General features: G+C 39.2%; 2 protein-coding genes across 2 annotated transcripts in view; one reads left to right on the forward strand and one right to left on the reverse strand.

The window, feature by feature from the left end:
• LOC137285022 (serine/threonine-protein kinase SMG1-like) overlaps positions 1 to 23,734 on the forward strand; it is an 89,226-nt gene that overhangs the window by 52,668 nt on the left and 12,824 nt on the right. Inside the window, exons 48-59 of the mRNA XM_067817188.1 lie at positions 13,428 to 13,705; positions 13,942 to 14,215; positions 14,765 to 14,905; positions 15,447 to 15,551; positions 15,705 to 15,790; positions 16,746 to 16,884; positions 17,707 to 17,800; positions 18,216 to 18,314; positions 19,985 to 20,103; positions 20,380 to 20,454; positions 20,901 to 21,086; positions 23,143 to 23,385. Of these exons, the coding sequence (XP_067673289.1) occupies positions 13,428 to 13,705; positions 13,942 to 14,215; positions 14,765 to 14,905; positions 15,447 to 15,551; positions 15,705 to 15,790; positions 16,746 to 16,884; positions 17,707 to 17,800; positions 18,216 to 18,314; positions 19,985 to 20,103; positions 20,380 to 20,454; positions 20,901 to 21,086; positions 23,143 to 23,385 (1,839 nt within the window). The remainder of the gene's footprint in view (positions 1 to 13,427; positions 13,706 to 13,941; positions 14,216 to 14,764; positions 14,906 to 15,446; positions 15,552 to 15,704; positions 15,791 to 16,745; positions 16,885 to 17,706; positions 17,801 to 18,215; positions 18,315 to 19,984; positions 20,104 to 20,379; positions 20,455 to 20,900; positions 21,087 to 23,142; positions 23,386 to 23,734) is intronic.
• LOC137284374 (beta-2 adrenergic receptor-like) lies at positions 1,892 to 11,802 on the reverse strand. Its single transcript, XM_067816157.1, has 2 exons — positions 11,714 to 11,802; positions 1,892 to 4,268 (listed from the first exon to the last, which is right to left on the reverse strand). Exon 2 carries the CDS (start codon positions 4,247 to 4,249, stop codon positions 3,293 to 3,295), a length of 957 nt encoding a protein of 318 aa, XP_067672258.1. The 5' UTR covers positions 4,250 to 4,268; positions 11,714 to 11,802; the 3' UTR covers positions 1,892 to 3,292.

Raw genomic sequence — 23,734 nt, forward strand, 5'->3', positions numbered from 1 at the left:
TAGGTCTGCATTTAGTTTTATTCCCAAAATGTCAAAATTGTAACAGCAAATAGTATTGATCCTGATGGACTATAAAACTCGTTATGACAGAGAAACACATTTGGTTGGCAGCACTTGATATTGTGATCTGTAGTGAAATGTTGCTACAGTAGCACGGGAGAGGAGATGTTATTGTGTCTCCCTTTGTAATCTCTCCGGCCATTTCTGTGAAATGCCTATGTAGCGATTTTAATATTGATAAAGTGGTGATGAATTTCATTTGGTGAAATGGTGTCCCCTGGTGCCCCCATGCCGTCATACTGCTAGAATATTGTTAGATGCTGCATAAAACAGCACTCATACCTTCCATTTGATGAAATGTGAAGTTTAATTGTGACAGATATGTTCAAACATGACAATACAGATGGTATAAAAACAATTTCCTATCGTTTCAGAGATCATGTTTTATTTTTATTATTTCTTTGCAATTAGTTTGATGTTCTGGTTTCCATGGAAATGACACTATTATTCATCTGAGTTGTCTGAGTCAACAAAATTTAAGTGTACTTCCCGAGTCTATGTGTTTCATTATGTTTAGATGTGAGTTTGCATGGCTGGCTGATGCTATTTCCATATTATTATTGTTACAGAATACAGATCCATAACTCAGTGCTTTGATGCGTTTTGAAATGGGGAAATATGATACTTTAAGTGCAAAGCTATCACATGCAATAAATCTTTGGCGTCATCCACCAGAAATAATGTCTGATAACATTAATTTTTCTCTTCAAAGTGGGTGTATGATATGAATGTTATCTTCCTATATCATGTTGTAGATGCATATGGCAGTGATATGTGTCATTGGTTCTTAAATGTTTGAGGATAGTCATTATTTCATCTTTTAATGTCATTACATTTTAATTTTGAAAATTTCCAAATTTGCATGTCTAAGAGATATCACTATGTACTAATTATTTACTGTAATGGTATGAATGGTCAGAGGATTTATAATACAAGAAAACATATTTCAATTTGACTTACTGACTGCTTGTAAAATATAATGGGTTACAATCTTTGACCACAAGGCACATGAATAAATTGTCAGTTTTAATTGAGTATATCAGTGTTCTTTGATACATTAAGTCAGGTCCTGACCAAACATTCTCCAACATTTTATACATCCAAGTGATAGTGCTGAAGTCTCACTAAAATACAAACTCTCTTTGGGGTTGTCCTGAAGCTTCTGGTGTAACATTGCAGTGATGCCTGACCGATGTTTTCACATGCTGATATGTAGATGAAATAGCAGTGTCTGTCTACTACATACTCTATCTTGTGATAGTCCGGAAGTAAACTGCAAATCTGAAAGTGTTACTTAATTAGATATTCTCTAATGTGTTCAGCTAATTGTGTTTTTATGTAATGCAGTGGAAGGGGGCCATGGCAGTTAAATAACAGCTAACTGTCACATTTCAGAATTTCTTGTCATTCGTGGTGGAATTATAGCATTCATAACTTTATCTTTAATTTTTTTCTTAAGAAATTTCTTTGCTGTTCCTTATTGTTGTCAAGTACTGTGGGGAAACATACTGGAACTGTAATAGACTGTAACTGTGTACATGTGATACTAACTCTTATGTGGAGATAACTGTTTGGCAGCCACTACCTTAATCCATTGAGTTTAAATGTAGTAAAAAATCATCAAAATTGTAATGATAAGGTGAAATCTTTTATTCCTGTTTTGGATATCACATATAGCAAAACGTAAAGTTAGTGTGTCCAATGCAATACATTGTATTGAAGTATGACCTCTCCACATTGTGACCTTGTATTGTTGCAGGACTTCATTACTTCATCAGTATAGAAATATGTATCACGCTTATTGGTATTGTAATGCAAAGAACAGGGTACACTAAAAACACAACAGATTATGTTTTGTTCTATGTATATTTGGTGTGTCCTACCCACAGCTAAACTGAGTACAGCGTAAACCTAAACTCATTCACTCCGACAGCTAAATGTATGATGGCTTCCCTTACCATACTTGTATATTTCACTTGGTACAAATTGGAATGATATAGCCTGCACCTAAAATAGTCAAATTATCTATAAACCAGGACACATTCTTGAGTCAGAATAGCTGTTAGTAGTGTTCTCATGAGGACAATGTGAGCTTCAGTACCTAGTACCCTTGATATGTGTTAAATCTCCTTTTTTTGCTCATGTATTGCTGACCTGTGACGAGCTAAGTTAGAATTGATCTATAGTAACCCATGTTTGTTGTGAGTGAGTGATTGAGTTTATTTTTATGCTGTACTCAGCAATATTCCAGCTATATGGTTGACCTGCTAATTTGGACCAGACCATCCAGTGATCAACAGCATGATCATCGATCTACGCAGTTTGGAACCAGTAACATGTGACAACCATGTTGGCGAGCCTGAAAACCTGCTCTCGTTAGTCACCTCTTACAACAAGCATAGTCGCCTTTTATGGCAAGTGTGGGTTGCTGAAGGCCTATTCGACACTGGACCTTCACGGTCCATGTTTGTTGTAAGAGCTGGCTAAAGGAATCAGGTGGTTAGACTCACTGCCTTGGTTGACACATATCATCATATTCTTGTTGAGTAGATCGATGCTTATGCCGTTTGTCCATGGATTGTCTGGTCAACACTTGATTATTTACATACCACCACCATAAAGCTGGAATATTGCTGAGTGCAGCATAAAACTAAACACAATCACTTAATCACAATCCACTTGCTTGGATTCCATCACTGCACCGATGAAATATTGGTAGCATTTAAGAACAGAAGTTAAGTGTTTGTTGTGAACACTGGTTCAAGCAAGCTTTGAAGACTGGTCACACTCAGACTGCCTTTCATATCACAATGGATGGAGACTTAGTCCAATTGTCGACATGTTTGCTGGGTTTGGTTCACCTCATGGTTACAATGTTTGGAACCAATTTCTGGTTTCCGCACAGTGATAATGATGGAATATTGCTAAAAGTGGTGTAAAACTAAGCTCACACACTCATATCACCTTGATATGAGTATTGACATCAGGTTAGTGTGATGAAGCAGAGTATTGTGCATGTTAGTTCAGTGGTGCTTGGAGAACATACAATGATGTTGGTTGTGTAGCTGAAACAGGTGCAAGATTTAGAACATCTACTTGGCGAGTCCTTACATATTTAGCTGACAATACATGCATTTACTTACAACCTCATCTGAAGATGTCTTTCCTGTTCTTGGTGGGTACTATCTCTATCTTAGCCAGTACTATAGTCTCCATGTTCTTTTAGTCTTTCCTAACTAGTGGTCTCTCCTGGAGTGACATCTGTTTGTTGAGGAAAATTTTGCAGTCTTAACAACTTTTTGATAGCATTGCGAAAGTCTGGATTCTTCCATGTGTAGATAAATGGATTTATGGCTGAATTGGAGATGCCTAGAAAGACAGCAAAGTTGCCCACAAATGCTCCAGTAACAGTGAACTGGTAAGCCTGAATCTCTTGAATGATGCTAAAGGGCAGCCAGCAGATGGTAAAGACAATGGCGATGATGATGCTGAACTTGGCCAGCTTCTTGTCCTGGATGAACTTTCGATCAGATGCAGTATTCTCTGTAGCAATCTTCTTCTTGTGTCTACGGACAACCATATAGATGTAGGAGTAGCACACCATGAGGAAGATGGAGAGGAGGAGGCCCTCGGTGTGGATATAGAGGCGGTACTTCTTCTCTGTCACAAGCTCATACAGACAGAAGGCAGCTTTGTCCCATGTGTTGATGTCAAAGATGATTGGGACAAGCGAATTGGCGATGGCATAGACCCACATGATAGCGATGAGGATGTATGCCTTGGTGTTGGTCATGATGCTTGGGTACTTCAAAGGGTAGATGATGGCAATGAAGCGATCGATGACAGTGAGGCAGAGGGAGTACAGGGCAGCCTTGCTGAAGAGGTTGACAGACTGGAATCTGAGGATGCAGAGCTCCTTCACATGTTCCATCCAGGGTTGAAAGAAGAAGGCTATCTGGAAGGACATGGTGATCCCCAAGATGAGGTCAGACAGGGAGAGATTGGCCACAAACATGCTGTTGATGGTCTTCAGTTTGCGGTACTTGATGATGGCAAGGATGAAGATGCTGTTTCCCCCCACCATCACCACCATCATGATGAACTGCCCGGTCATCAGGCCTACAGCCAGTGGTGTGAATCCTCCACTTGAATTCCCTGGAGTTGTGGACTCTGTTGTAGTCTTGTTCATTGGAGAGTGTTTTAACTATCTGAAAAATGACAAAAGTGGCACCTGAGTGTTATGTTTCCAAGTGTTTTTCTCTGATATGCTATGTTTCTTAAATTCAGATGTAATGAGTGAGTGAGTGAATGAGTGAGCTAGTTTTACGCCACACTCAGCATCATTCCAGCTATATGGTGGCAGTCTGTAAATAATCGAGTCTAGACCAGACAACAGGTGGATACGGTGACTAAAAGCTACAGAATATGAAATGTTTAATTTCATTACAAAAGTCGGCAGTACATGCTAAGTATGGAAACCAATATGAAGGTGCCTTATTACTTGACAGAATACTACTACCAAGAGTCCAGGACCACCCGTTTCTCAGATGCATGGCATACATTTCGGGCTGCTTACATAGAATATGTCATTAAATGTAACCATTGGCTTTAACTCTATTCAAGCTAACCAGTGATTACATTTAACAGATAGCAAACACTGGCTTGACAAGACGTAGAATGTGATTAAAGAATATGATTTGATATTATTCTTATGATTTTAGAGCAAATAACCAATAAGTCACTGGCCAATCACAGGCCAAATGATTTTCATAGTGCTACATTAGATAAGGTCTCTAATGATCAACAAAAGGAATGTTGAGGAAAGCAATATTTTAAGCTGTTTGACATCGTCAGAGTTAAGTTATAGGGTTTGTGTAATTTGAGTGATAACTGTCTGTCATGACGATCCATTGTTGTTGGTCTGGCAGCAGGAAGACATAAGCTTGTTTTGATGTCTATTGTAGGTTATTTGGTGGAATATGTATGTTAAGACCACCAATATCAAGGGTAAGTTTACAGGACATCTGTCAGCATTGAGCAGTTTTAGATAAGTAATTAAAACAAAGTGGATGCCATTAATTAAAGACATTGCAACATAATATTCTTTAAAAAGTGAAATATGAGAATTGATTCGCAAAAAATGGCAATGATATTGTGATACTAATGTTTGTTCATTGTAACATGTAGTTGAAGTCTAGCAAGGACTGAACATTGTATACGTATTTGCTAGTTTTGCATGGTTACATTTTGGAGACTTGCATGGGGTTTCACTTGAGCAGGAACACCTGATAATCTGTAAGATCTTACTGGGAGCAAGGGGAGTCTGCAGTTAATATTGTTGGCTGAAATGACTTCATACTCTTCTTCCATCCAGCCGTTGTCTGTGGCTTCTAACTTCTGATGATCAGGTTGCAGTGTATTCCTCCAAAGAAAGGTTTGCAAATGAAACTTTTTGACATTCATGAATGCTTCAGTAATTGGTGGCAGTGAGGCAAACTTGGGAACACATTCTAGTCCAGGGATCTCAATTGCAGCTGCCCATACACTGTCTCTTGCTTCTGACATGAATTTAGCCATTGGCTGTCCATAACATTCAGCTGTGAATCTGGTCACTTGTGCCATCATATTAGACCGGTATGCTTGAATGTTGCCAAAATGTTTCACTGCCTGCAGGTGAAGAGGCCAATCACCTACCTACTTGCACACAGGTCAACCCACATTTTTAAGGGTGACTTTTGGATGACAGGTCTTCAAGTACATTCATAAAATCATGATGGCCCTTCAGCTGACTTTTACCAAAAACATCTGTAAGCAGCTTCTCAACAACCATGTGCATACTTCTCATGTTCAACGTCTTTCCTATTGGCATTTTTGACCCCTCCAAAGACAGACATCAAAATTTCTGACAGGACAATTACAGTCTGACCCACAAAACTCATCAGCATGTGCATTCCACCTAATCTTGGGATCAGATCTGGATGTAGATCTGGAGACAAACTGGAAAGGCGATAAAAGACAGTGCCACTAACAAAAGCTGATGTATCATCATAATCAAGACATGTTTTGTTTTTATCAAGCTAATGCTAATGCAGTTCACTTCTTGACAGATCTTTTTCTTCAGCTTGGCACTTGATATATTATTAATGTGGTCATCTTCGTCTGGGATAATACTGAAGCCTTTGCTGCACTGCTGTGACATGCCATATTAGTAGCCATTCCTGGATAAGATAGTGCTACAAGGTTATCACAAAGTATTCTAACAGTCTGATAACAAGCAAGGTCACGAGAATGGTCATTCCCTCCATTTTCCACATCTCAAATGTCATCTTCAACTGAATTCCTGTTTTTTGACTGGTCTTCATTTAATGCACCTATGATGACCCGCAATGATTTATCCTCATGGCCCTCCTGTTCCACCATCAGAGCAGCACTTGTGGATTTTGGAGACCTAAAATTTACATGACTACTTATGTGATTGCATGCATCAGCAGCATGTAAATCATGAACAGCTCCACACACCCTGACTCTTAACTTGAGATGCTAATTCATCACTTCGTTCATCGTACTTCTCATGGATTTCTTTCTTCAATGACTGTTTATGTCCCATTCTTACAAATTGTGTGCGTCCTTTTTAACTTGACTTTTTTCCCCACAGTATATACAGTGATGCTTAAAGTTAAATTTGTGGGGCTCAGACCGTTTTGCTGTTTTTAGAGCAGGCGCACCCACATGTGCATTATCAGCATGGAGTTTCAAAGCCTTTAGAACTTCCTTAGGATGAAGGTACTTTTCTGCTTATACTTTGTGGGCTTGAAGGATGATACTTGAATCAGTCTAATGCCTTGACTGCAGTTTCTCATGAATGTTATCCTGGTACATCTTACTACATCAAATAATGTTCTGAATTTGCTTGGCCTGAATGTTAATGAGTTCCTTACTTCGTAGGGAGGGAATCATTCTGTTTAAATTTCCAATCAAAATAACACTCCCTCTCCATGGCACTTGATCTAAAAGAAAAGATTTGAGACTAAGTTGCCATGTGCAAGTGCCAGGGCCTAGATTTTCGAAGCTCTCTTAGCACTAAGATAGTTGTAAGTGGCATGCATTAGCATTAACTTACGACTGTCTAGGAGAGCTTCGAATATCTAAGCCCAGTGCAACTGTAAATTGCTTGTATAAGACCAAACCGACTGTTCCATACTTATACGAAACCAAACAAGTGATCTCAAGCCATTTGTCGCAGATGACTAAGCCATATGATACTTAATGTGCTTTAGATAGAACAGGCTGTCATTCTGTTTGTAGCAAGTTGAACATTTTGACAGCAGTTAGCTGTACACACACATTTCAGAATGTCTTCATTCATGTGTACTTGAAGCTACTAACTTAATTATGCTACCCATTCCTCTTTAAAATCAACATTTAACCATACACATATATTTCAACTTACTTGGCTAAGCCTTGAAAAAACGCCAACCAACATGGTTGTGTAATATTTATGTTATTATTAGTCAAGCATGCATTCAGCATCTAATATACTTACTGACAGAACAAAAACTAACATTCCAAACAAGTGGGTGTTGCCAGCTCTGAGTGATGACATCATCAGGAAGTACAAAAATGTGTTACAGATGCATTGTTTATATACATGATTCTGTTTAAGTATATATTGCAACTACACTTAATAGTCAATGCTGGTGGAAGTCCAGTAAGAAATTTCTCTAAGTAGATGGTCTTGCAAAGCAATATTCACCAAGGTAACTACTATAGTCACCTAGGAAAGGCTGTGGCCAAAAAGTGGGTTTGGCTGCCAGACTATGTTAGATACAAATCACCACAATTGTCAGTGTACATGTATTACAGATTTGAAATACAAGTCTGGGTATATATATACGAGAAGATCATGGTTGTCAAAAACAGTGTCATTTGGTTGACAATAGTTATCCTTGATCGGAAGTGATTAACTCTACACAATCTATGAAATGTAAACAGCATTGTCTATATCAACGGTTACAGTTGGAGTGATGCAAGTGATTATGCATATTGTCAAGAACACTGTAAACATCCCTATTCCCCAGGGAATGTGCATTTCCTTTACAGTGCGTGCTCAATTCCCTCATTTCCTCTTTTCCGAGGTGCACCAGTGTAATAGATTTCAATCTCGACAAGAGCAAATATGCTCATCAATTCAATAATGGGTAAATTGCAAATATCATAGTGATAGAAGGAGTTCAGGCGGGATTTATGGTGAAATATAACTTTATGGATGACAACTTATTTATTGTATAGAGCAGCGTTTTGATGTAGGTTCTTACATGGTTATCAAGCTAAGAGATCTCTTAGCTTGATAATGATGTAAGAACCAAGCTATCAAGCTAGGAAATCTCATAGCTTCTTAACAATGTAAGAACTGACGTCGAACCGTCATTCTATGCAATAAGTAAGAAGTTGTCATCCATAAAGTTGTATGTTTAATGTTTGAGTCAACAACTTCTAGAATGCTGATCAAACAATCAGTATTGCATTTATGATGGTCAAAAGGCATATACGTCTGGTGTTTTCCAATATCAGACTATTTTGTTATTTTGAATGCATGTTTTTGACTGTTTATTTTAGATATCGTGTTGCACCTATGATTAGGGTTGTTAATGAACTGCTGAATACTTGCTGATAGATGCAAGAAATAGTTGTACTTATCACTCATTACAGTGTAGATGTGGATTGCTGAAATCTTTGTTGAACTGCCATTGATGTATTGTTTGCAGTTAAACATGATAGAGTTAAAGCTAGGAAGGACAATAGTAGCTGAAAGTTGCCTTCCTGCTGCTTAGTGTAGCATATAATTCATTCATCACTGCTACAATGTTATAACAATTGAGCAGTTAAAGTGTTACCCTAGGAACAATGCTATAATAGCTGAGCAGTTGGTATAGGCATATCTACAATGTTATAACAGTTGAGCAGTTGCAGTAGATGCCCAGCTACAATGTTATGACAGTTAAGCAATGGAAGTGGAGGTCTAGCTACAATGTTTTGTAACTGTTGAGGAGTTATGGAAGTGGCATATCTGAAATGTTATAACAATTGAGCAGTTGAAATGGAGGCCTATTTACAATGTTATAGCAGTTGAGCAGTGCAAAATTGAGGCTCATCTACAACAAATAAGTGGTTGAAGTGGAAGCCTAGTTACACTGTTATAAGAAGTGAGAAGTTGAAGTGGGGGCCAAGCTACTGTGTTATAACAGTTAAGCAGCTAAAGTGGGGGCCTAGCTACATTGTTAAAAGTCACATGCAACCACAAAATCAAACATATTTAAAATACAATTATCACTTAATCATGACATATAATATACATTGCTCCTTGTAAAAAACAAATAAACAATATTATAAGCGTGCAATCGCGATTCAAAAGTGCAATATTTTGTACTTGGGCTTACTTCCCTCGAAACTAAGTCCTCGGGAGACCGAACCCAGTCATAGGGGGCGGGTGTACGCTCAAGTGTAACGATGGTTTCTGATTGGCTGGTTCATATGCTGATATGCTGAGGGCTCATTTTGTGTACAGAAAGATAATCTGTTTGATGGAAATTTTAGAATCAATGCGATTCACAAGAAAGTAGGATTCTTTATGGATAACAGCTTCTTTTTACCCACAGAAATTATAAGTTGTTCACTGGTCACGAGGGGGCCATGGGCTCATGTACCCTGCGAGCTTGGGGAACTTAGACAAACCTGGAGGGTACATGAGCCCAATGTACAATGTAACTATCTTACCGACCACCTGAATTTTAATTTTGAACTCTTTCAAGCACTTCAGGTGAATGCGAGGGAAATCGCCATTTTGCAGACGACACAAGGTAAACAGATTTAGAGTTACCTCCCTTCTATCGATTTTTCAGTCGCAAAACATCGGTAATTTCCATGCTTGATGAGTGATTCAATGTTATTTGAGGCAAAGAAGTACTACCATGAAACACCAGAAGAGTTCGGAATTCCCAAAAGTGTACATTGAAAATAATACATTGCCTGTACTGTAAGCGGGGTACATTGAAAATAATAGAATAGGGCTTAGCCAATCAGAAAGCGACATTCATGTGTGAGGTAAGATATAAAAAACATGTCATGTGTTCAAGTATCACACCTGTCTAATTACATAACGTGGCAGAGACAGGACTGAGGTGCATGAGTCATAAATCAATTTATTTTGTTTATGGCATATAGCCTGATATGTGGTCATTGATTGAAGCTGTGTATTGCATATTGTCTTTAGCAGACAGACATGTAGGTGTCAATAAACCAGACATTGAGCTCTCTCTGTGACAGAAGCTGCTTACCACAATCAACATGTTTTTTATGTATGTTTGTATACACAACCAAGATTAGACTACTGCTGACGACCTCATACTCCAGGCAGGCATACTGTTTCAAGCTCTGCGAACCTATTCATTGCTCATGCATTCTGGGCGCAGCGTAGCACAGCTGTTGAAACCACTTTTTCCCCCAGTGCAGGTTGAATTGGCATTTTTGATGATTTGTTTCGGTAAGTACCGAAACGTGTGTTTTATGTTGCATGTGACCTTTAAAACAGTTATGTGGCTGAAGAGAGTCCCTAGCTACAATGTTATAATAGTTAAGCAGTTGAAGTGGGGCCTAGCTACAGTGTTATAACAGCAGTTGAAGTGGGGCCTAGCTATAATGTTATAATAGTTACACAGTTGAAGTGGGGCCTAGCTACAGTGTTATAACAGCAGTTGAAGTGGGGCCTAGCTATAATGTTATAACAGTTACACAGTTGAAGTGGGGCCTATCTACAGTGTTATAACAGCAGTTGAAGTGGGGCCTAGCTATAATGTTATAACAGTTACACAGTTGAAGTGGGGGCCTAGCTACAATGTTATAACATTTAAGCAGTTGAAGTGGGGCCTAGCTACAATGTTATAACAGTTACACAGTTGAAGTGGGGCCTAGCTACAATGTTATAACATTTAAGCAGTTGAAGTGGGGCCTAGCTACAATGTTATGATAGTTAAGCAGTTGAAGTGGGGCCTAACTGCAATATTATAACAGTTAAGCAGTTGAAGTGGGGCCTAACTACAATGTTACAACAGTTGAGCAGTTGAAGTGGAGGGTTTTCTACCAACTCATAATTCTGCATGACACAATGCAGAATTTATTCTTTAGGGTGTGTAGAGAAAATGTGTTATCAAAACATATATATGACTGGATAATTTGAGTATCAGATGCTGCCATACAGTTTTTTTGGTTATTATTTTTTTTCTATGTATATATGTCGAATTGTCAATGTTTATTTCTTGTTTCACCTGTAAAAGGCAATAGAGTCGGAGAAAGAAATATCTGTCTTCTAAATAATGTCTAAAATGTTTAAAACTAAGAGTGGCTTTTAATACCTTACATTAAGAATTTTGCTGCCAACAATATTAAATAAAACACATAATGAGAGTATACATTTGTTTTCATTCCAAACACAGAAAGTTGCAGGTCCAATTTCATGTTGTGGACATACTGACATTTGTAATTCAACAATACAAGAAAGCATTTCCAAAAGTCTTGCACATGTTCACAATACCAAAACAAGTGGGATATACAAATATACAGTTTAAAGTTGGTATTAACAGTCATCTTGATCTCTTACCTCTGTACATGCGACTATCCTCTGATCTTTTCAAAATTCACTTGGCAAAACATTATCTTTTTCCATCAATACAGGCGTTTTGACTATGGGGTCACCGTAGTGTTGTGTTACTCCTTACCAAACCATTTGAGACTGTAACTGTCCATCATAGAGACCATACCTACAACCTGCTGGGACACCACTGACTAACCGGACATGCGCAGTTATATCGTAATAAATTTAACGAGTCTGTTTACCTGCATCAATATTTTGCCAAGCTTGGATTTCAGTGAGATACATACTTTCATCCAATTAGTCACCTGTGACACGAGCCAGTGAAATCTGAGTATAATATGTGTGAATGTTTTGATAACAGCAAATAAATCAAACTGAGCTATGCAGTTTAGAATTGTTCCCAGTAGTTGGTAGTACTTTTGTGCAGATTCTTGTCTGTAAACTCACCATGTAGTCAGTGTGTGCACTCTGTTAGAATGGAAAATATTGAGAGAAAGGATATGATTTTTGTATATTTCTCACTGTAACCACTATGGGTTGACAACATTGACCTTCAATTGTGATTTGCCAGAGTAAAACCAAAGATGATTTGATGAATGCGTATATAGCAGAATAGAAATACCTTTGGTCATAAGAGCAATATTTACAGGTAGAATCATTTTATCACTATGTTTCTTTACATTTGATCGTTTTGCTGGATATATATTATTTGAAAATGTTTTTGTTTCCTTCTCTTTGTTACATGCTATCATTCATATTTGCCCAATATTTTTCACATATTTACTAGAAGAAGCACTCCTGTCAAGATTATACTTGGACACTGGGCTAAATGGTACCACTATGTCATCAGATTGTATGGGTTCTAATTGAGTGTGTGGATACAGTGTTGGGAGAAGCTTTGTATTGATATACTGATATTTTGCTGCCATGATTTCAATGACATACATGCTTTGCAGTGGATTAATTAATGCTTTGCAGTGCATGAGGTTGATATAGCGTCTCCAAATATAAATTAAAAATATGCTAATGGTAACTAGCAACTAACCATGATTTTCTTAGAATATAGATGGGGAACTGCTCAGAACTCTACTATTGAAATAGATAGAAAACTGTATGGGGGAATAAACATGGGCCCTTGTATTATTAAATTAAAATTATGAAAACCATGATAAATAAATGACTTCAAATGAAGGATAACTATATATAGGAGCAAGTGAACATTTTTGTTCTGTAAGGACCACAAACTTTGGTCCATGCGATATATGATGACTATGATTATTGGTCAATAGTATCTATAAGGAAAGACCCCTGAATATTGGGAAATGAGATCGAGATGTCTTGCTTGAATGAAAGTGTGAGTTTTGGGCCTATACCAGACCATTGCGTCCTGAAAGAATTGATCGGCGAAGTCACTCTGCAATGAGTAGCAGTGTCACAGAGGTGAGTTTGGGCGCAAGTCTGAGTGGAGCCCATGCAGGTGCAGATCTTGGTGGTAGTAGCATATATTCTTTGTTGAGAATTCTTGTTTCTGCATGTGCAGTGGATGCCACAAAGTTCTTGAAGTATTTTCTGCGAAGTTTGTTGTATTTGAGTGTTCATGTGACATGAACCAAAATCAAACTTTCCACAACCTGTCAACAGTGACTGCCTGTTTCCTATATATTTTCCACCAGTGATTTACACGATTCTTTGTCTTGACTTGGTTATTTTTGCATTTCAGGGGACTTTCCGCACAGCAAGCGAGCATGTGATGAAGACGATGCGTAAAGGCCGAGAGACTTTGCTGACCCTGTTGGAAGCCTTTGTGTATGACCCCTTGGTGGACTGGACCACAGGGAATGAGGGCGGCTACACAGGGGCCTTCTACGGAGGTGGGATGACCACAACGACTGGAGCAGGGGAGAAGAAAAAGAGCAAGAAGGAGATGGAGCGTGAGATCACCTGTAGCATGTTTGCTATAAGGGTGATGGAGATGAAAGCCGCCTGGACCAAAAACAGGTAGCGAGAATGTAACAAACCTTTCGGGTATAGATAAAATAAATGGAATAATTGATTGTTATTCTGGCCAGTAACTTTGACAATCATCATCACCTTGCGTAGATGTTTTGTTTGAGTATGGAATATGTGAATAAATTCGGAATATTAAGAAATTGCCTATTTTATAAATGTGCAAATGTTCCAACTATGAGGCTTGTTTTGATATATTTCATTTTCACAATAACCTTGGTTTTCAGAGAAGACATACTGACTGCTGTGCCTGAGCTGAGGGAAGTGGAATTGTCATGGATACAGATGTGCGAGCGCCACCTGTCCCACCTGACAGACATGGATGGGATGAAGGAGGTAAAGCAGCTGTTGCTGGAGGCGCAGCGTGATGCCGCACACGCCCTTTACTCCCTGCAGGAAAGGTATGCAGAGTACTCAGTGGTCAAGGCAGCCAAGGACTCCGCCTACAAGGCTGTGGAGGAGAAGATCAACGAGTTCAGTCACTGGCAGAAGATGCACAAGGTGAGAATGTTGAAGTGGACAGTCATTAATGTACATTCTGTAGTGTTGGAATCAACTGCAACTAAATTTAGAATCTAGCCTTTGTACAAAGCTATCTTGGTGCTAACGTGACTGTAACTCCCATACCTTATCAAAGACTAAGGTAGTCTTAGCGCTAAGGTTGTTTTGTAAAGGCACCTGTGCATCTATTAATTACACTGCTCTGGGGTCATTGATGTTGATTAAGTGTTTTCTATTCTATTATTAACAAATGTTAAATCAGTATGACTGTATAGTATATGCATAGATGAAGAGGCTTCTGTGACTCTCGTAGGAATATTGCAGTCATATGTCACAGGTTAGACTCAGCATGTGAGGGACAAAGTCATTCATATCATACACTAGCTTGAGTTTTGCTGAAAACTTGCATCAAACCTAACTTACATGTGTTGCAAGTATTTTGGACTGAATCTTGTTTACTGCTCAGTCTGTCCACCACTACCCTCTTGTAGGATCAGTGTATTGTGTGGGATTGCTGTGTTTTTCATTGGGTTTGTTTCTACATGACAGCACTGCCTAGAGACCATGCAGGGGTCAGTGTTCCAGAAGATGTGTTCTGAGGTGGCCAAGCCCCTGGACCTTGGAACACCCAGCTTTTCTACTGCCACTGAGTTCCTCCAGGGAGCGGGTCAGAGTCAGATCGTGGGACAGGTAAGTTGGTGGTGCAGGAGCCACTTAGTTCCTCCAGGGAGTGGGTCAGAGTCAGATCATGGGACAGGTAAGTTGGTGGTGCAGGAGGCTTGTTAAATGGTTGAAGTGTTATATGTTGCCTTGACAACAGCCTGGGATTCTGGTAAACAGAGATGTATGACAAATAAAGCTGATCTTGTTCCTTGCGAAGGTATTGTAGGTGGTAAGTGAAAAGTGTCATGTTATCCAACCCTCTCACTGAGGATGTCAGTCCAGTTTGTAGCTGGTATAAATGTTTCTATCCTGGTAGTCATGATGCACGGATGTTCACTTTGTCCTCACGTTGTAATTAGTGGTCACTGAAAACAAGGGACTTTAAAGGGATCTGTTGTTTCTCACTTAAAAACAGGCCCCAAGATTACCACATAGGTTGTTTTTTGGATCAACATCTGCACCATGTTACTCAGTGGTCTCTATACTACAGGCATCTCCTATATGCTACCCACCGCTCTTCACTACATCAGCATGAACAATGCTGTTGACACTGTCCTGTGTGTTTCAGTGTGAACAGCTGGAAACGGAGATGAGTGGTCACCTGCAACAGCGACGATCACTGCTACACAGCGTGTTTGAGGTCCTGCACAGCTACAGCACCATTGTGTCACAGGTGAGAAACATGGGCTTTTGTCACATTGGTGTAGACTATTTGGTGAAGTTATCTGAAGTGTCAGTGTCATCATAATTGGTTGCTTGTATGAACAAGTCACATTCTGACTCTCATTGACAAAGGAGGTTACAGAGTTTTTTTTAAATGTTTCAGTTTGGAGCCATATTTGCTGACGAGGCAAGGACGTCTCACTATCTGTGGTGGCTGCAGGAACTGGTGTGTGACTTCACCACACACAAGTGAGTTGACACTCATCATGTTAGGATTACTTCATGATACTAACAACATAGACTCAGAGAGTTCCTCCTTTCAAAGCACTAGCACAGCTTGCCCGCAGTTCAGTGAAGTTGTAGGCTCTTCGTGTGTCTTGTTATTTTGGTCAAACAGACTTTGAGGATGAACTGTTGTCTGATGTTTTGTGCTATGTAGGCTATATTCCAGCTGTATTACATCACCTTGAAATGGATCTAGGCCTTATAGTTTGAATAATAACCCATTCCCTCTTGGTTTTAGACCAGAATTAGAAGCTGGTGTTTAGAGTCAGTGTCATCCAGACATGAGCACATACAGCAGTGTACAGTAGCCAGGTGATCTTTCCTAATATTGGGTGGCCTTTCCCATTACAGCCTGAATCAGTTACATCACACATGATCATAAAGAACATCAATTACCTGCACAGAGGTCACCTTGGTGATATTCTGATGGCATTTACTGGCTAGGTGCGGCCATCTTGAATGAAGTGTCACTCTCACAAGATCTCAATATATTTACAAGCTATAATTTAGCAATGGTATGATGACACATTGTTATGTGATGACAAAGTTTTATACACTGTGGCCACCCAATCTGTTTTCGTCTGCTCTGAACACATACTTTGTTGGTAGTGCCTGGCACTCATACTGCTGTGAATCTCACCATAATGTATCTATAGTCCGAAAAAAAGATTTTTAAAGACCAAATGGAAATTTGCCAACAACACTATGCATGGTAGAGTCAGTGTATTTCAAGATGTTCAGTGCTGCTTGGAGAGGTGAGGTGAGGCAAGGCGGGGCTAGTTCAGTATAAAAAACTGTCTGAGTGATAGCGATTGACACCAAACTAAGTACCAACACCCAAACATTCATATTCTTATGCTATGTTTACAGTTATGACAGTGACATTTCATATATACCATCACCTTTATGTTTGTGTCAGGTGTGAGCAGATAACCTCGAGGTATCATGACCTGTTTGGACCAGGATCTACAGCACCCGGCTCCAAGACACAAGTTGTCATGACAACAGAGACTCGACTACAGAACATCAACACTGAAACCAATGCCAAGATACTGAAGGTACAACAGTAACTCAGTTATATGTGTAGTATGTGTAGTATCTCAAACAGTTGCAAGACACCACATTATTAGTTACACCAGGTTTTGAAATGGTGTACAGGACTGTGAAATGGAAATACGAAATTTACAAGGGTCTTACGGTCCTGTACATTCTTTCGAAACACTGTGTGATGAATTTATTACCCTTAAGATCTTTTGATTTAGCTATTTTTATGCACCAACATTCACCCTTTGACAGAATCAGGGGCAAAACGTTTAGTCACGAACTATGATAAAGTGAGATAACTCGGGATAGTTTAGTTTATGATAAATATGATCAAATTTGAGGTTTTCTTAATGACAACTGAAATACTGAAACATTTTATTGTTTTTATGTATTTATGACACACAAAAAATTATGGCAACAATGTTATTACTCTGTGTATACTCATAATTGTATACGCCACCTCTAAAATTTTGAAGCCATCAACCGTTTGGCAGCCACAGTCCATCTAAGGTCAATTTCATTCATACAACTGGTTGGATTGTCTCACATGACTGATTTGGTCTCTATGTGACTCTATGTGGTTTGGTATGCTTTTGTTAGTAATCAATCAGAATTTGACAAATTTATCTTAAGGCTAATAAATTCCATTATCATCAAGACTGTTATTTTGAAAAGCTGCTTGATTAAACAAAACTTGTAAGATTTGATGTCTCGAGGTTTGTGAAATGCATGCCGTTATAGAGCTGTGACAAACGATGCAGCATCAGTGACTGTATGGTGTGGTGAGGCTGGATGTTGACGTGACTTGTGGTCTAACTGTTACATTGTTGCTCCAGCTGCTGGAGCGTCGGTCCCAGGAGTCGCTGGAGACACACATCCTGGAGATACAGTACCATGAGTCTGAGAGAGCAATACAGGCCTTTGTGCAAGGTGAGAACATGGATCTGTGTGTTGTCAGTGGAATCCTCTATGGATGTGGTGTCGTGCAGTTCATCAGGACAGTTACGAAGGCAACCAATGCCATCCTTGCAGCAGTTGGATATGATAGTTATTCTACATGGAAATGTTTCAGTGTTCTTCTGTTTCGGTTTTGTTGATGTATGGGGAAGGTTCTTTAGTTACACTGCTGCAGATTGCTTTGTAGTGTTGCCTCCCATGTCATGTCAGGGCCATACTTTTCAGTTTTACTGAATATAGGGCTTTCCTGTTTTATGCTGATAACTGCTGATCATATTTGTAACTTTTCAAAGAGGTATTGACCCCAATTCACTCTGCCTATTCCATTTTCTTCAGGAGTTTTTATATGTTTATGTGTAAATGTTGATCTGTTTGTAATGTGTTACAGACAGTGGCATGTGCGGAGTGACAAGCCTGATCTGTGTGATTGTGTCTGCCCTCTGCTCTCTCAACAAGCGTTACATCATGATGGAGGGGGCAGCCTCGGGTAACACACACTTTATACATACAGATCTATTGTCCAAGTTCCTGTAATTTTGCTGTGTAAATACAGCTGTGATCGTAGTGGGGAGATTTCATAATAAGGTTGACACACCATGACTTTGATGTTATAAAACACAAAGGGGTAGAGTGAACTTGACATCTTTACTAAGATTCCAAATTTATTACTTTCTAATGATAATTTCAATTAATCTAAGGCAGCAAACAAGCGACGATGTTGGTGACGTAAAGTAAGAATCCTTGCACAGGGCTCTCTGATGCGCTGTTCCTTTGACATGTCTTGCTGCTTTACAGTAAGATGAATGTTACCACACAAAATGATGACGAACAGTTTGTTGACGGTTTACAGTCAGGTTAAATAACTTCTCCAAATTATTTTTATTACATCTGTGATCGTAGTGGGGAGATTTCATAATAAGGTTGACTCACCATGACTTCACTGGAGTGTTGTTGAAGATGATGTAAAACCCAAGTCAGTTAATATGACACCCATTTTTTAAACACTCTGCTTGCAGTCAGGTATGTGAAGGACATCAGTCTTCCACTGTTGCTTAGAGTAATGGAATTAGAGAAAGCTGACAATGATCTTAGCTGTCAATTTGGCTTCCCTGAAACCTTTTCTCACTGTAGTGTGTAACAGTGTTATATCTGCTCAAAGGACAAGCAGCAGTACAGGCATCCAGGGCACGTCCATCCATGCTTCATCACATCCACCTTCTCCAGTCTTATGTACATACATAGAACATTGTTTCCTGCTCCACTGACATCTTATCGTTCAATACGAAACATCCAAATGCACTAGTATGATGTTCTTTATTTATTATATACCTTCATATCTAGGAAATAAAGTTCACTTTACCCCAATATGTTTTGTAATAAAGTATAGTTTTGCCCTGAACTATTATAATTAAAGCATGAGGGCAGTAGTCAAAGTGCTTTGATGTTATAAAACACAAAGGGGTAGAGTGAACTTGACATCTTTACTAAGATTCCAAATTTATTACTTTCTAAGGATAATTTCAATTAATCTAAGGCAGCAAACAAGCGACGATGTTGGTGACGTAAAGTAAGAATCCTTGCACAGGGCTCTCTGATGCGCTGTTCCTTTGACATGTCTTGCTGCTTTACAGTAAGATGAATGTTACCACACAAAATGATGACGAACAGTTTGTTGACGGTTTACAGTCAGGTTAAATAACTTCTCCAAATTATTTTTATTACATCTGTGATTAATGTAAACCATATGGGGCAATATGAACATCACATTTCTACAACCAACATAGATTTAAATCAGTACATACAGATGAAGCCGACTAGTCAAACGACATTCCATGATTGCATTGTTAGAATGTAAACTTTGCCAACGTTTCAGTCAAGGCATTGTGACGCAATGCAAATAGAGATTATTATCGTCAGATAAAGTACTGTTGGCGTCTTGATCTTTCACGGAAGCATTTTTGAACTTGCATTAATCTTTTTTGATGAGCTTTGGAGAAAGTAGAACCGGCAGCGGTTCAATACGGAATCTGTGGGGTGCAATATGGAATTTGACCATGTCATCCGTATTGCACCTGTGTATTACTATCCTAAGTTTGCATGGATGTGTAATAATTATTGATGATGCTTGTAGTTTCATCTGCTGGCTGTGTTCTCCAGGTGCTGGGGACCGCCTGATGGACCTGACGTCGCGGGATGGGGACTGGTTCCTTGATGAGTTGTCCAGCATGAGTGGCAATGTCAACATGTTCCTCGACACTCTGAAAAACAACACCATGGTCAGTATGATGTCCTGGATTTGGGGCATTAAGTTTGTGTGCTGTGCGAATTTTTGCAGAAGTTGAGTGACATCTTTTGGGTTTCTCGCAGACATTTGTTTCTATAAACATAGAGATTTTTCAGGTTACATATTCTCTTTATTCTTGAGTGCAATGTTTTCAGGGCTTGTTCTGGCCAGACCATCATGGAAGAATTGAATAATAACTGTTAACCCTGCCCATGATGTCACAATGCTATGACAACACAATACATGTGAGGTTGTTTGTATGATTCAGGCTGGGGATGTGGAGAACTTCAGAGAGCTGCACCATGCACTGACTTCCACTCACAGTGCATATGTGGCCCTCCAGGTAACACAGCTTATGACGATTGACTATCAGATCATTGTATGCCCACCTCATTGCACAATACATGTCACAATACTTATTCAAGCTGCAGTATGTGTCACTACACTTAATCACACAGTTCTTGTGCAAATATTTCAATATACGTACCTTTGGGACAGCTGGACTAGTATGTATTGAATTAGCTTGTATTTCGATTTTGGTGAATTCCAGTGAAAATACTTGTAAAGTAATAAAACCAGTAAGGAGATTATTTCCTTCCTATTACTGTCCATATTTGAGCTTTGGCACCACCTATTTGACCTCTGCTTGTCAACAACTGATGTCAGACGAGTAGTTCATATTAAACAGAACAGTATTTTTTGAGACAATATGAACGGCACCTCCTTCCAGTCTCTGCTGGTTTCTGTTGGTCTCTGCTGGTTGTTTTTTACCCTGATGTTTTGTTGCAGGACTTGAACATCAACTTCCGCACCATTATCCTGCCGGAGACCCTGAAGCTGATTCAGGCACAGGATGCCAGTCTCCTCTCTCTGCTGTCTCACCTCGAGAACATGATCTCTGATCTCAAGCAGCCACTAGACGCCCTTGTCGCTCAGCTTGAAGTGCTGCATAGGAATGCTGTCATGGGAATAGAGGTATGAAACCTTATTTCTTCTGAAATCATCAGCTGTTATGACCAGTTTGCCTTATCTGTAGTTAGTTTACCAAAGATGAAATTGATTCTTGTACTATCTAGCCTCTGCTAATGATTGATAAACGCTGTAGTGTAAATTGAAATGTTTTGTTTGTCGCCCTAGTGGTTGTTCCAGTTGCCTAATTGCATTTCCAAATGCGGAAGTCACTGTGAAATCTGTGATTGATTGCATTTCCAGTTATTTTGTTACATTGTCATGAGTGTATTGGGGCATTACAGTAAAAGACAATGTGTATACTTGACAACAAAGCAATCTCTGTGCTAACCTCTCATACTTTAAATTCAGGTCATGGTAATTGGTGCGCTATCATTATTTGTAGCACCTTTAAAATTCAGCACCACAGTCTCTGGTAAGGACGTTCTCAGTACTAGGTCACATATCTCTGAGAAAGGCAACCAGTTTGTGAGAACCCGTCAGACGCGAACCCACGACCTATGGATTGTTAGCCTGACAGCTAACCAACTGAGCTACGTCCATATTGTTGCACAGTGTGCAAATTTAGCTAGTCATTCCTGTGACGTCATGAAAATGAATGGAAAGAGTCGAATAGGTTACGGACAATTAGGAATGTTACGGGTAGACTTGGTGTCTCATGCTTTCAATCTACTGACGTTTGCCGAATGGCCCCGATACCATTTGACACAATCGTCCTATTCCGTAATCTACAAGATAGCATGTTGTGTGGAATGAGCCAATGTTATTTGGACTGAAAATGGTTGTGGACCTCAGGCGTCAGATGTCGGTATCACGATGCATGCATTGATGAATGACGTGCTTGCATAAAAATCATTGGGTGCTTTTGTGACAGAAAAGTGTTGTAGGGAACACAGTAAGGATAATGTGGATCGTGCTAAGGAATGAGTGAGGCGTGGGTATGTCTAGTGACGGCAGGGGGATGAGTTACACTTCGAATCACTACTGAAAATATGTAGATCTAGAGGTGAAAATGGCTGGAGTGCAAGTTCGAGGCCAATTTCCATTAGCCCAAAATTTCTACATTAAAACATTTTATCGTTTATTTAACTTTTTACGTTTTTGGTCTCCCATGTTTTGTGTGAACAAAGTGTTGAAAATGCTATAGGAAAACAAATGGTATTCATGTGTCCCAGTCCCTAACTCTAAACCCTAACCCTTGAAATAATTCTAATAAATAGAATACGTTGACCGAACTGGCACGAAAATGGCTGAATTGTCCAGTGTAATGCATTTTTACCACTTTGAAACATAGATACGAATAAACTTCCTTGTAATGGTGCAAATTACTGAATGACTAAGATATATATGTATGTTAGTTTACATTTATAATTCATTTGATCCAAATAGTTACGCTTGAAACCAAAATATATAATATATTTAGATTATCTATATTGACCAAAACTGCGATTAATAGAATATGGCAAAATGTGATCAGTGTAAGGCATTCTTACTCAAATTTTAAATATACGAAATAAATACACAAAATATAACACCTCTGCACCTCTTAATACAAAGAAATATGAGCAAATTAGTCAAAAAAAAAAAAAAAAAAAAATTAAAACTGGTGCTTGCAAAAAAATGTGCATGCGCTGGTGAACTACAACTGGAAACTCGCAACATCATTGGATTTCTGCAGTGTCATGGCTGGTAGAGATGAAACATCAGTGAGCTGAGCAAATGTGCACTTGCTGAGCTTGACGACCTTGTTGCTATGCCGGCGTCATAGGGCATAGTTTCGAGAAGATGTTTTTGAACAAAATCTCCTGCAATTACGTAGAATAGTGTTATGATGTGTCTTTAAGTTTGTGGTGCTGTATTCTAAAGGTCGGCCATTATTTGTAGTGCAAAGGTTATTTATGCAGTGGAACCTTGAAGCCTTAGTTTTTCCTTATGTTAATCATTAAATTGTGTTGCTGGCTTGAAGGACACAGAGAAAGGATACTATAAACCTACTTCATTTGTGATTAACCATGGATCTGTTATCTTGAAATTCTGACCGATTCTCAACACAACATTCCAGAATGATTCGATGGAATGTATGATGATGGTGAGGAAGATGCAGGTTGATTTCAACAAGCTGCTCCAAGGCACCGACCACGAATCTGGTGACCTCACCCCAGGGCAGATGCTGCTCATGGGATTCAATGGTTTGTTCACACGACTGGAGAATGAATTTGCCAGCATGTTGGAGGCCATTGATTCAGTGCAGGTGCCAGACGTCTGGAGGAAGGTGGATGTTGTCAAGGAAGCAAAGTCCATGCAGGTACAGGAACACTGATGCTGAAACAGAGGGGCTTTATGTAGTAGCTTAATTTTCCCGTGGGGATTTTCTTTAGCTCTTTCCTTCAAAAGAAAAGTGGCTATCATGCTAGTAGTCCAGTTTTGTGTAGCTGAGAAAATGTTTGCTCTTCATGGTTTGGTACTGTTGTCAAAAGCATATGTCTGATTTTCTCCTCTCTGACCTCTAATCTGACTTTCATTTGGCCATCCACTCTCACCTTGAATCATCTGACTTGCATTCTAACATCGATACTGACCTCTAATCTTTCATTCATACATCAACCCTGACCTTTAATCTGACTTTCATTTGGACATAAACCCTGACCTCTAAT

The sequence above is a fragment of the Haliotis asinina genome, chromosome 5, assembly GCF_037392515.1.
Source record: "Haliotis asinina isolate JCU_RB_2024 chromosome 5, JCU_Hal_asi_v2, whole genome shotgun sequence".
Classification (NCBI taxonomy): Eukaryota; Metazoa; Mollusca; class Gastropoda; order Lepetellida; family Haliotidae; genus Haliotis; species Haliotis asinina.